The 12,278-nt window shown below is 46.7% G+C and overlaps 1 protein-coding gene across 1 annotated transcript; it reads right to left on the reverse strand.

Annotated features, from left to right (window-relative positions):
- Nucleotides 1–2,144: 2,144 nt before the first annotated feature.
- Nucleotides 2,145–5,267, reverse strand: LOC127802147 (uncharacterized). Its single transcript, XM_052337844.1, has 2 exons — nucleotides 4,125–5,267; nucleotides 2,145–4,016 (listed from the first exon to the last, which is right to left on the reverse strand). Exons 1-2 carry the CDS (start codon nucleotides 5,265–5,267, stop codon nucleotides 2,145–2,147), a joined length of 3,015 nt encoding a protein of 1,004 aa, XP_052193804.1.
- Nucleotides 5,268–12,278: the final 7,011 nt, after the last annotated feature.

Consider the following 12,278-nt stretch of genomic DNA (forward strand, 5'->3'; position numbering starts at 1 on the left):
GGTTTTGACCGTGCGTCCCCCTGTGTTCCAGGATGAGGCTTATAAATACCCCATTTGTTTTGAAGCTATCGAGGCATGTTTATTCTGGGTTGCTTAGTGGAATGTTCTTGCAGGTGTGAGGCTGTTCGCTGTACTCTGATATTTCAGCTGTGGCCAAGCGATCCGACAATCTTCTTCTTCCTTTTTTGTTGAATGTGGGACGAAGAAGATTGCCGGCCGCTCGGTCAAAGCTGAAGATTGTTGGATCGCGCGACTAAAGCTTGAAGACTACCGGGCCTCTTGGGGTCCGGCCAACTGTGTCTTTTTCTTGCTTTCGGGGGAGGCCAGAGATCATTGTGGACTCTGGTTATCCTCTAGTTTGTGTAGGCTTCATTCTTTCATGTTGTAGTTCGGTAGAAAATTCTTGTATCAGAGACCTTCTTGTAATAAAATGATGTTCGCTTTGAATTAATCCTATGATCTTAAAGAGTTTCTCAGAACGATTGTTCTTTAATAATAAATCTTTGATTGTAGATCGCAGGTTGCTTGTCTCGAAAGCTTTGCCTAGTTGAGTAGCAGGTCGTGAATAAACTTTAGACGCTTTAACCAGTTCGTCGAGAGGATAAATGATCTGCTGTTGAAATAACTTATAAAACCAAAACGAGCTGTTGCAAACATAGAGAGAGAGAGAGAGAGAGAGTTGTATCGGGACTTGGCCAAATCATACGCCTGTATAGACCATTTCACGATCTCGGTTAACGGGTTGCGTCTCGAGACGAGCTTCCTGTGATATTTCCGCGGAAAAGTTGAAGACATAGCCAAGATACATGTCCAGGTAGGTCGCAGAGTGACCTCAGCTAACACATCAGGGCTCTCCCATAAGTTTTTGCATGGAAGTTGAAGACCCAACCAAGATATATGTCCAGGTAGGTCGCATAGCGGCCTTAGCTAACATAACATGGTTCTTCCGTGGGGATGAAAGGGGATCTCAGCTAGTGATCCCTTCGCTCGAGATGGAAGTGGTTTCCCAGGTAGGTGCCAAACCGTGACATTGGGTCAAGATGAATGGGCCTCAGCTAGCAAACCACGACCTGGGGGAGAACAAAGAGGAATGCTCAAATAAGCCACAAACCATAGCCCGTCGACTAGGATGAATGGGCCCCAGCTCGCAAACCATGGTTTTTACCCTTCCCCCGAAAATGTTAAGATGTTGTGGTGGAGAACAGACAACAAAGTGTAGTAAAATTGATCAGGAAAAAATTTATTAATCTCAATCGAGCTTAAAGAATTGTAACATGAAACATAGGCAAAAATAAACACTTTTACTGATAGTAGGGGTAGAGGTGCTCTGCGTTCCAGGCTTGCGGGAGGATAGCCCCGTCCATGTTGGCCAGATGGTACGCCTCGTTGCCCAAGTCTTTGTGGATGACAAATGGTTCTTCCCAGTTTGGGTCAAGCGTGCCGTCACTGGCTTTCCGAGCCGTAGGAAGTATTAAGCGTAGTACGCGATCTCCAACTTTATAATGCCTGACCCGGGCTTTTCTGTTATAGTAACGCGCTACCCTTTGTTGGTATACGACGATCTTTAAACGAGCTATGTCTCTTGCTTCCTCCAGTAGGTCCAAATTTACATCTAGCAGTTCGTGATTCCCTTCTTGGTTGAAAGTGGCTCTTCACTGGCTTGTCACCTCGTATTCTGCTGGGATCATAGCTTCGGATCCGTAAGCCAACGAAAAAGGAGTCTCCCCTGTGCTGGTGCGAGCTGTCGTCCGATATGCCCAGAGCACTGTTTGCAGTTCGTTTGCCCAAGCACCCTTCCTGTTCTCCAGCTTCGTCTTTAGGGCGTGCTTGATGATCTTGTTAACTGCCTCTACTTGCCCGTTCGCTTGGGGATGGTCTATGGCCGTGAAGCTCTTCTGAATGCCTAGTGACTCGCAAAACCGAATGAATTGCTCGCTGGTGAATTGAGTCCCATTTTTCGTAATTATCTGCTGTGGGACCCCAAACCTGCAAATGATATTATCCCAGACGAATTTTTGTACCTTGGAGGTGGAGATTTCGGCGAGTTCTTTCGCTTCGGCCCACTTGGTGAAGTAATCTACCGCCACGATATCGTGCTTGCAGTTGCCTCGAGCCATTGGGAGCGGCCCGATCAGGTTCATACCCTAGAAAGCAAATGGCCACGGGCTGCTCATATATTGGAGGTAGACCGGAGGGGCTCGCGGGATTTTAGCAAACTGTTGGCACTTTTCACACTTCTTCACCAGCTCTATCACATCCTGTTTCATCGTGGGCCAATAGAATCCCTGCCGAAGTGCTTTCTGGGCTAGCGACAGAGCCCCAGCGTGGTTGCCGCAATGTCCAGCATGTATTTCCTCCAGCACGATTTGACAATCAGGGCCCTCGATACACCTTAACAGTGGAGATGTGAATCCTTGCTTATACAACACCTCATCGTAGATACAGCAGTGGACAGCTCGAGCTCGCAGTCTGCGCGCTTCGAGTTTGTCCATTGGCAGCTTTCCACCCCATAGATACTCCAAAATAGGACTCATCCATGAACCCTGGGGCTCGTCAATCACCATCGTCTCAGCCGATTGTTCCGTGCTAGGGGCAGCTATAAATTCCATCGGTATAGCCCCCAGGAACTTTGTATCTCGCGTAGTTGCCAGTTGAGCTAGTGCATCCGCATGGGAATTTTGAGAACGGGGAATCTGGCGTACCTCAAATTTTGGGAGAAGGGCCAGAAGCTCTCTCACTTTGAGCAGGTATGCCGCCATCTTTGCACCTTTCGCTTGATATTTTCCCCGTATTTGATTAACGACGAGTTGGGAGTCACTGAAGATTACAACTGCTTCGACTCGTACCTCCTTTGCCAGGCGTAGTCCTGTGAACAATGCCTCATACTCGGCCTCATTGTTGGTAGATGGGAAACCGAACCATAGGGCACAGAGGATCCTGTGGCCCTCCGGGCTGATTAACATAACTCCAGCCCCAGCTCCTTGATCGTTTGACGATCCGTCAACATATAGCTCCCAGGATGGTCCTTCCGAGGCTTCTTCTCCCACTTGGGCTGGTCCAGTGAATTCAGCAATGAAATCCGCGAGTGCTTGTCCTTTGATAGCCGTCCTTGGTTTGTATTCCAAGTTGAACTGAGTGAGCTCGATCGCCCATTTCAGCAGGCGACCTAAAGTGTCTGGTTTCTGCAAAATCTGCTTCAAGGGGTACTTGGTCAGAACATCGATTTGATGGGCCTGGAAATAGGGACGCAGCTTCCTCGATGCTGCGACTAGGCAGTAAGCAAGCTTCTCCATCGGTGTGAACCTTGTTTTCGCGTCCACCAACCTCTTGCTGATGTAGAAGACGGGGTATTGCATCCCTTCTTCCTCCCGAACCAATGCTGCGCTAAGGGCGTGCTTTGACACTCCTAGGTAGACAACCAATTTTTTCCCATCCTTAGGTTTTGAAAGTAACGGCGCTTGCCCCATGTACGCCTTCAACTGTTGGAAGGCGAGCTTGCATTCTTCACTCCAATTGAAGCCTTGTGCCTTCCTTAACGTATTGAAGAAAGGAATACACTTGTCAGTCGCCTTGGAGATAAACCGGTTTAGGGCAGCGACCTGACCGGTAAGGCTCTGCACCTCCTTCATCTTTGTGGGAGATCTCATATCCAGCAAAGCCTTTATTTTTTCTGGGTTGGCCTCGATGCCTCTGTTGTTAACCATGAATCCCAAGAATTTCCCAGAAGCCACTCCAAAAGCGCACTTCAGTGGATTTAGTTTCATGTGGTAGCTCTTGAGGATCTCGAACATTTCTCCTAAATCGCAAACATGATCTGCGACCTTCTCAGATTTAACCAACATATCGTCGACATATACCTCCATTGTTTTCCCGATATGCGTTTCGAACATCGTATTCACGAGCCTCTGGTAGGTGGCCCCAGCATTCTTCAGTCCGAACGGCATAACTTTGTAGCAGTACAGCCCACGATTGGTGATAAACGACGTGTGCTCCTCTTCGCTAGGATTCATGGGGATCTGGTTGTATCCCGAGTAGGCATCCATGAAACTGAGGAGTTGGTGCCCTGCTGTTGCATCCACGAGTTGGTCAATCCTGGGAAGGGGAAAGCTGTCTTTCGAGCAAGCCTTATTCAGGTCGGTGAAGTCGATGCAGGTCCTCCATTTTCCGTTCTTTTTCTTCACCAGGACTAGATTGGCTACCCAGACTGGGTACTGGGCTTCTCTGATGAATCTACTGTCCAGGAGCTTATCCACCTCCTCCTTAAGGGCGGCAAAACGCTCTGGAGTCATTGGCCTCCTCTTCTGCCGCACTGGTCTGTAGCTGGGGTCCACGTTGAGCCTGTGCGACATGACCTCCAGGGCTATGCCTACCATATCTTCATGGTTCCATGCAAACACATCCAGGTTAGCTTTAAGGAATTCAACCAATTGACACTTTACCTCAGGGGCCAGATTCTTTCCGAGCTTCAGACACCTTTCAGCATCTACTTCGCTGGCCGGGACCTCTTCAAGTTCTTCCACCGGGTCGGAGGCCTTATCACAATCCACTTCTCGGGGATCCAGGTCATAGTTTACCCCGCTCTGACCTAAAGGTCGCTGAGTTCCGCCTGCGACCAGGTTCACTTTCTTTCCTTTGGCCCCCATTTTGACCGCGTCCTCATAGCAGCGTCTCGCGAGGTGTTGTTCTCCTCGCACGCATCCTATTCCATTGTTGGTCGGGAACTTGACGGTCAGAGCCCTAGTTGAGGCGACCATGTCCAGCTCGTTCATCACTGGCCGCCTGAGTACGACATTGTACGCTGAGGGGCAGTCAATAATGAGGAATTCTGCCATCGCCGTTGCTTCGCGACCTGGGCTCCCAACAGTGAATGGGAGTTTAACCCGCCCTATGGGAACAACTGCGTCTCCCGTGAATCCGTAAAGCGGCTCTGGGGACGGGCTCAATTGCTTGGGCCCTAGTCCCATCTGGTCGAAACAGGCCCTATACATCACATTTACCGAGCTGCCAGTGTCCACCATTATTCTTCGTACCTCCATGTTGCCGATGTGGGCACGAATGACAAGGGAGTCATTGTGCGGCCAGTGTATGTCCCTAGCATCATCTTCGAAGAAGGTGATTTCTTTCATTGCCACCCTAGCTCGCTTAGGCGGTCCCATATGCTCAACAGATCCTGCTATCAAGACGTGATTAGCTTCGCGTACATACCTTTCATGCGACCTGTTCGATGTACCTGCGAGGTGAGGTCCACCGTGGATTGTGTAGATCATTCGAATCACAGGCGCATGCTCATCCTCGAGGGGAGGTTGTTATTGATTCGTCTGCTGGGGTGGCTGGTTTGCAGGTCGCACCACGTAATCTCTCAGCCGGCCCCTTCGAATCAGTTCTTCAATTGCATCTTTCAGGGCGTAGCATTCGGAGGTGTCGTGCCCCACCTCGTTGTGGTACGCACAAAACCTCTCCCGATTTCTGAACTTATTGGGAGTTTTTATCGGGTTCGGCCTCCTGAAATCTTCTCTCCTCTTTTCCATAGTGAAAATCCTCTCTTGAGAATCTGATAGGGCCGCATAATTGTTGAAACGGCCCTACCTTGGAGGTCGCTCCTCTCGCTCTTCCTGTCGAGCTCGCTTGGCTACCTGATTGCTAGACCGCTCATCACGGTTATCCCTTCCATTTCCCCCGTCGTTTCTTTTCCTGTCTCGGCTAGAACTTCCGGCTTCCTCCCTATGTCCAGCGGGCTTCTTTGAACCGAATGCCTCTTCCCACCGGATCACCTTTGCAGCTCGCTCATAGAACTCTCCCAGATCTATAACGGGGGATTTGTTGATGCTCTCATAGAGCTTCCCGTCTTTTCGGAGGCCTGCCGAGATGGCCGTCAAGATACTTTCATCAGAGGGACTTTCGACGTTACTCACCTCGTGTCGGAACATGGAAATGTAGTCCTTGAGGGACTCGCTCGACCTTTGGAAGACCGTGGCGAGGTGGCACGAAGGAGCGAGCTGCCGCCTCAGTGCCCTGTACTGACCGAGGAACCTCCATTGGCATTCTTCCCAACTGCCAATGCTGCAAGATGGAAGGCTTCTGAGTCAAGCACACGGAATATCTCCCAAGGTCGCAGGGAACACCCGGCACCTTACCAGCGAGCTAGTGGTCTGTAGGTCCATTTGGACATTGAATGCGTCCAGATGGTCATAAGGGTCGCTGTCCCCATTGTACTGCGGTATGCTTGGAACCTTGAATCTCTTGGGGAGAGCTTCGAGCTCGACTTCTCTCGTGAACAGCGTCCTCTCTCCGTAGCCACTATTTTGGCCACGAGCTCCCTACCGCGCCTCCAACTCCTGCACCCTTTGGAGCAACTCCTCCACGACTGTGCCCTGGTCCACAGATCGCTGGAGCTGCGGTTGTCTGCTTCCTCTCCCCGAGGAGCGATATAACGGGGGGTCTGTACCCTTGGATTTTGAGTTAGAGGAATTTACTGACCTTTCTGGCGAGGGAACTCTGTCAGCTTCTCTTTCATTTGGCGGGGGCCTTTCCTCTCGTGGGTGGCGAGCTCTCCGAGGTGATGGTGGCTCTGGCTGTCTCGGGACCATTTGCGGTTGGGCCCGGGTAAGGGCCCTGAACGCTTCAGCGAGCTGCCTTATGGTGTTTTCTAGTACCTTTTGGCATTGCTGCCAGGCCTAAATTGCCTCTACTCCGACGGTTAAGGCGGTAGGTTGAGCCTGAGCCCGCGGGGGCACTCCTGCAGTGACTCCGGTAATTAGTGGAACCAAAGTTTCCGTTGCTGGGGCAACAGACCCTCCGATAGGCGGATTGACGTGCGGTTGGTAGTGACGATTTTCCGGCAAATCGGTGATTGCATCAGAGCTTCGTGCATTCCTTCCTCTTGCCATTGCTATCGATCAGTGCGGGCCCTCCTTCTAGCGCCAAGATGTTGACGTACGAGAACTGTCAACCGGAGTCCGAGAGCCCACAATGCGGTAACGGGTGCCGAAGAGTAAGGAACAGAAGCAAAAGAACAAACAAGAAGCACACAAGATTTTTACGTGGTTCGGCCCGAATCGTGCCTAGTTCACGACTGTTCTCTGGTTATTTTGGCAGAGTCACAGTATGTAATTTAGTGATCCTCCTTTTACAATGGTGTATCCTCCTCTATAAATAGAGTCGTGTTGTTTACAATTCGAATCAGTTCTAAGTATGGAATGAGTCTATTCCGTTGATGGCGCTTTCCTTATCGTTCGGAATATCAGGGATAGGTTCCTTGTCTTCAGGGATTTGAATTACTTCTGATAGGCAGGTGTATATCGCTTCCGATTATCTCGCGGTCTTCTGGCTGTTCTAATCTTTGGCGCGTCTTTCGACGAAGCTGAAGTCGTGATGTTGTGATGCTGGGATGTTGTTTCGAGCGAGCTCGCTTAGGGCGAGCTTGCTGTCTTCAAGTGACCTGACTTTTTACCGTGAGACTCTTCATTGGTGGTCCTCGATCTCTGGGTCTGGCAGGCCTCTAAGGAATTTCGGCCGGCGTATTGGGCCTTGGGTATTTTGGGTTTTGCCCTGCGGGACCGGGTCCAGCCCGTTAGCTGAATCCCGGAGATCGCCCATAACAGATACTGTTTGTTGATGAAGCTTCCAACATCAAGGGGAACGGGGCTGGAATAATCTTGGAAGGACCCAATGGACTAACGCTCGAGTAGTTTCTCTGCTTCAACTTCAAGGTAACCAACAACCAGGCAAAGTATGAGGTCTTCATAGTCGAGCTAAATTTGGCAAGAGAAGTGGGAGCAGCCTGAGTGGTAGCAAGGAATGACTTTCGGTTGGTGACCAATCAAGTTAAGGGCAAATTCTAGACAAAATAGTAGTAACTCGGTCGATACCTCAATAAGGTTAAAACCTTAGCCAGGTCCTTAGAATACATTAAAATTGAATATATTCCCGAGGAACAAAATATCGGGCATACCTACTCTCAAAGCTGCCTAGTACCAAAAAGTTTGGAAACAACTAGTTTGTTATACAAGACGCCTTGGACTCACCTACTGTCGACCCAGCTTACATTTAGGCTATGGAAATGACACCAGAATTCTAGGGGGTCCCCTATCATCTGGTTCATACAAGATGGGACACTTCCCGCCAATGCCAAGGAAGTCAAAAAGTTCGCCTGCTTCTTTACCTTGCTCAGGGATTAGCTTTACAGCAGAGGCTCTTCCACACCACTCCTCAAATGTGTCGACACCTACTAGTCCACGTACATCATAGCTAAGGTACACTAAGGAGTGTGCGAAAGCCATCTTTGAGGACGATCCCTGGCAGCAAAAGTGTTGAGAGCGGGGTACTACTAGCCGACAATGAGAAACGATTACCTAGCCTATGTGAAGCGTTGTGACAAATTCTAGAGGTTCACAAGCACACATCATTCCCCATTGGAGGAACTCCACAACCTCAGTAGTGCTTGGCTATTTTACAAATGGGAGATTGACATCCTCGGGCCTTTATTGGTTGCCTCGGGACAACTCAAGTTTATAGTAGCGACAGTCGATTACTTCACCAAATGGATTGAAGTCGAGCCCCTAACCACTACTACTGCCGAAAAGATCAGGAAATTCATTTGGAAGAACATTATCTATCGATATGGCCTACCTGGAGTACTCACTTTGGACAATGGTACTCATTTTACAAATAACAAACTTTGGGAATTTCGCAAAGAGCTCGGCATCCACCAGGTCTTCACCTCAGTCGAACACCCGTATACTAATGGCCAAGCAAAAGTCGCCAACAAAATCATCTTGGCTGGACTTAAGAAACGACTCGATCACTCCAAGGGCACATGGCCAGAAGAACTCCCCATGGTGTTGTGGTCATACCACACCACGTCTCAAACTTTAACCATGGAAACACCCTTTTGGCTCCTACGGGTTCGAAGCCATGATACCAGTAGACGTCGGGGAATCTAGTCCTAGACGCCAACACTTGTAGGACGACCTCAACAACGAAGAGCAAAGAGCCAACCTCGATCTCATCAAGTAGATCCGAGACTAGGCCCACATTCGTGAGCAGGTAGCCAAACAAAGAGCAGCTCGAAAATATAATAAAAAGGCTAGGCTTCGAAAATTCCAAAAAGGAGACTTGGTCCTGAGAAAGATTGAAGGCCCAAGGAAACAACCCGAGCAAGGGAAGCTTGGCACCAACTGGGATGGTCCTTATCGAGTCATTGACAACCTCGGCAAAGGAGCTTACCATCAAACCAAGCTCTCAGGACGACCCCTGCCTAGGTTATGGAATGTAGCCAACCTGTAGAAATACTATAGGTAAGCAACTATTTTTTTTTTGGTATCATTCAACTGAATAGACCCCATTTAGTCAAGGTAATTTCTTTCATTCATTATTTATTATGTCCTTATACGGGTCAAAGCCCAACTTTTCTTATTCCTTGCTAGCATTCAAAATTCTCACACCAGACTCCCACTCATGTATTACCCAACTATCTGTCATCAATAAAAGAAGAAGTTGAAGCATTATTCATCCTGAAGACTATTATCCTAGAGCTTTATTTACTTTGAAGAATATCTTTTATTTTAAAGACCATATTTTATCTTGAAGGCTATCTCTTAACAGGCAATGATAGACCTCGAGTCATCTCAGTCTCACCCGAACCTCTAGTCATCTCGGTCCAACCGTGCTTCGTGTATCAAATAAACGCGATCAGTCCGCCCCCAAGTGCCCGGGTTTATCCTGGCAGGCGGATCTCAAGGCCTTGTCTCATTCAAAACTAAGCCTTGTATCAAACAAGTGTTTGGTAGACCTAGAGTCATCTTGGTCTTACTCTAATCGAGCCTTGTATCAGACAAGGACAAGCGAACCTTGAGTTAAGGTATGTAGGAGGACTTCTCCTCCTTCTATATAAGCCATATCTCCCAAAGCCAAGGTATGTTTTTCTCTAACCCACTGATACTTTGTTATTTTACTCTCTTATTTACTTGAACGTCAAAATACTTGCAAGTGCCAACCACCCCCTAGAGTTCATTCCCAGCTGTCGCGAGCTCACGTCCGATCGCCTTCCCTTTTGCACCGGAAGGAACAACTATCGATTGATAAAAAAAAAAAAAATTTATTTGCCAAATTAAGTATCATCCATCCGGTAATCTTAAAAGTTATACGTAGATCATATATATATATATGCAGCATTTAGGGGGCATGTTTATGCTTTTGAAACTTTTGACATCAAGCTCTGGCACGAAGGTGACTCCCAAGGCTACCACCACTTTTGGGTTTGGTTTGGGCCTAACACCCAAGTGTTTTTAATAGGCTTTCTCCAAACAAAACTGTGTGAGGAGGAGGAATTCTCAAACGTAAGAAAGTGTGGAACACAAAGCAAAATCCTAAATGCTATTTGAAAATGTAGTTTTGATAGTTCATGTCATCACTTTGCAGCGAATAACTGCCAATGATTTTTTGATAACTAATGTTGAGTGTCATACAGAATATTAAAATTTCGTACATTTTCTTGAAGCAAAATTGAAATTATATATGATGTAAGAATTATACTTAGAGTGGTAATTAGAATTTAATACAAAACATAGTTTAGATCAAAGTTGAATTGAAGTGTACAAATAGCACAAGTAATAACATAAACTTCCAAAATATATATGGTATAGATCAAAATTCATGGAGACATATAAATGATTTGGAGCTTATACAATATACCATAAAATCCCATAAATTAAATAGTATAATAATCCATAAAAACTTTAGTGTCTCAATAATACATAATTTCCTTCAAATAATCCAAAAAATTGAAGTAAACAATATAAATGAAACATCTATCGCCTTTTCCTTCCCTTTGCTAGAGTTTGGCTTATCTAGCACGTTTGAATATATTGATACAAGATATGACTCTCTTAGCGAGGGTTAAAAATATTTGCATACATGATGCAAATATGAGACCTTTCATGTTTTAATTTCGGTGATAGGTTTCAAATTATTGTATCTTATCATCATGATGATAGATTCCTAAATTTGAGAAAGAGGGAGAGAGAGAGAGAGAGAGAGATGGGTCTACAATGACTCCCTCATCTTTTTAACTTTTTTTTTGTAAATAATCTAATAGTGGACAAAAATTGACGAAACAACTTGAAAAAAGTGACGATCGACAATTGATGAATGATAAATGGTGATAGTGCTATTGACATGAGGAAGATGGGGACAAAGTATGAAAATTTAATATTTATTTAATGATATTTTAGTCTTTTACTTGGTCAAAACGTACGTACCCACGCTAAAAAAGATGCAAACTACCCGCGAAGCCTTGAGATGTAAACGGTGGATGAGTGATGGAAATTAAACGAAGATCCAAAGGCAGGGTGCCGGGCATTCAATTGACCCTTTCTCAACCGAACCCATCATCAATTCACCCTCTCTCTCTCTCTCTCTCTCTCTCTCTCCCCAATCACTTGCCACTTCTAGCTATCCAGTTTCCTCCTCCAAATTAAATCATCACAAGTCAAAAGGAAAACCAACCAATTAAACCAGAAAAAAAAAAAAAAAGAAGAGGAATAACAGATCGAGAACGGGAAGATGGCTGCAAACCGGACAACGGTGGTGGAGAGTAGCTGCGCGTCGATGTCGTGCGAGAAGCTGGACCGGATGGCGAACTGGGTTGGATCGAGCGTGGCCTCCGCCTTCTTCGCGTCACTGGAGCGCTGCGCTTGCATCAACCTCAGCACCGCCCACGACGACGACGATACCGACGAAGACGACAAGCGCCGCCCCCTCATGTTCACCTCCTCCCACCTCCCCAACCCCGATCGATAATTAACCTGACCACCTCCTCACTTTTCTCTCTCTCTCTCTCTCTCATACATATATATATATATATGTTCTTCCATCTCCTCAAATTAATATACACCCAATTTGTACGATGAGCCTACACATAAATGTATACACATAACAATAAAGATAATGAAGATATTTTCCGTTTTCTTTTTCTTATTACTTTCTTTGGCTATCGATTGATAAAAAATATATATATATATTTTCCAAATTAAGTATCATCCATCCGGTAATCTTAAAAGTTATACGTAGATCATATATATATATGCAGCATTTAAGGGGGCATGTTTATGCTTTTGAAACTTTTGACATCAAGCTCTGGCACGAAGGTGACTCCCAAGGCTACCACCACTTTTGGGTTTGGTTTGGGCCTAACACCCAAGTGTTTTTAATAGGCTTTCTCCAAACAAAACTGTGTGAGGAGGAGGAATTCTCAAACGTAAGAAAGTGTGGAACACAAA

Source organism: Diospyros lotus, chromosome 5 (genome assembly GCF_014633365.1).
Source record: "Diospyros lotus cultivar Yz01 chromosome 5, ASM1463336v1, whole genome shotgun sequence".
NCBI lineage: Eukaryota > Viridiplantae > Streptophyta > Magnoliopsida > Ericales > Ebenaceae > Diospyros > Diospyros lotus.

What these genes read in the sequence shown, in the direction of transcription:
- LOC127802147 (XM_052337844.1), bottom strand. Translation starts at nt 5,267, where the DNA reads ATGATCTACACAATCCACGGTGGACCTCACCTCGCAGGTACATCGAAC. An exon ending in ACTTCACCGACCTGAATAAG is followed by an intron (nt 4,017 to 4,124) that starts GCTTGCTCGAAA and finishes GGATACAACCAG; the next exon opens with ATCCCCATGAATCCTAGCGA.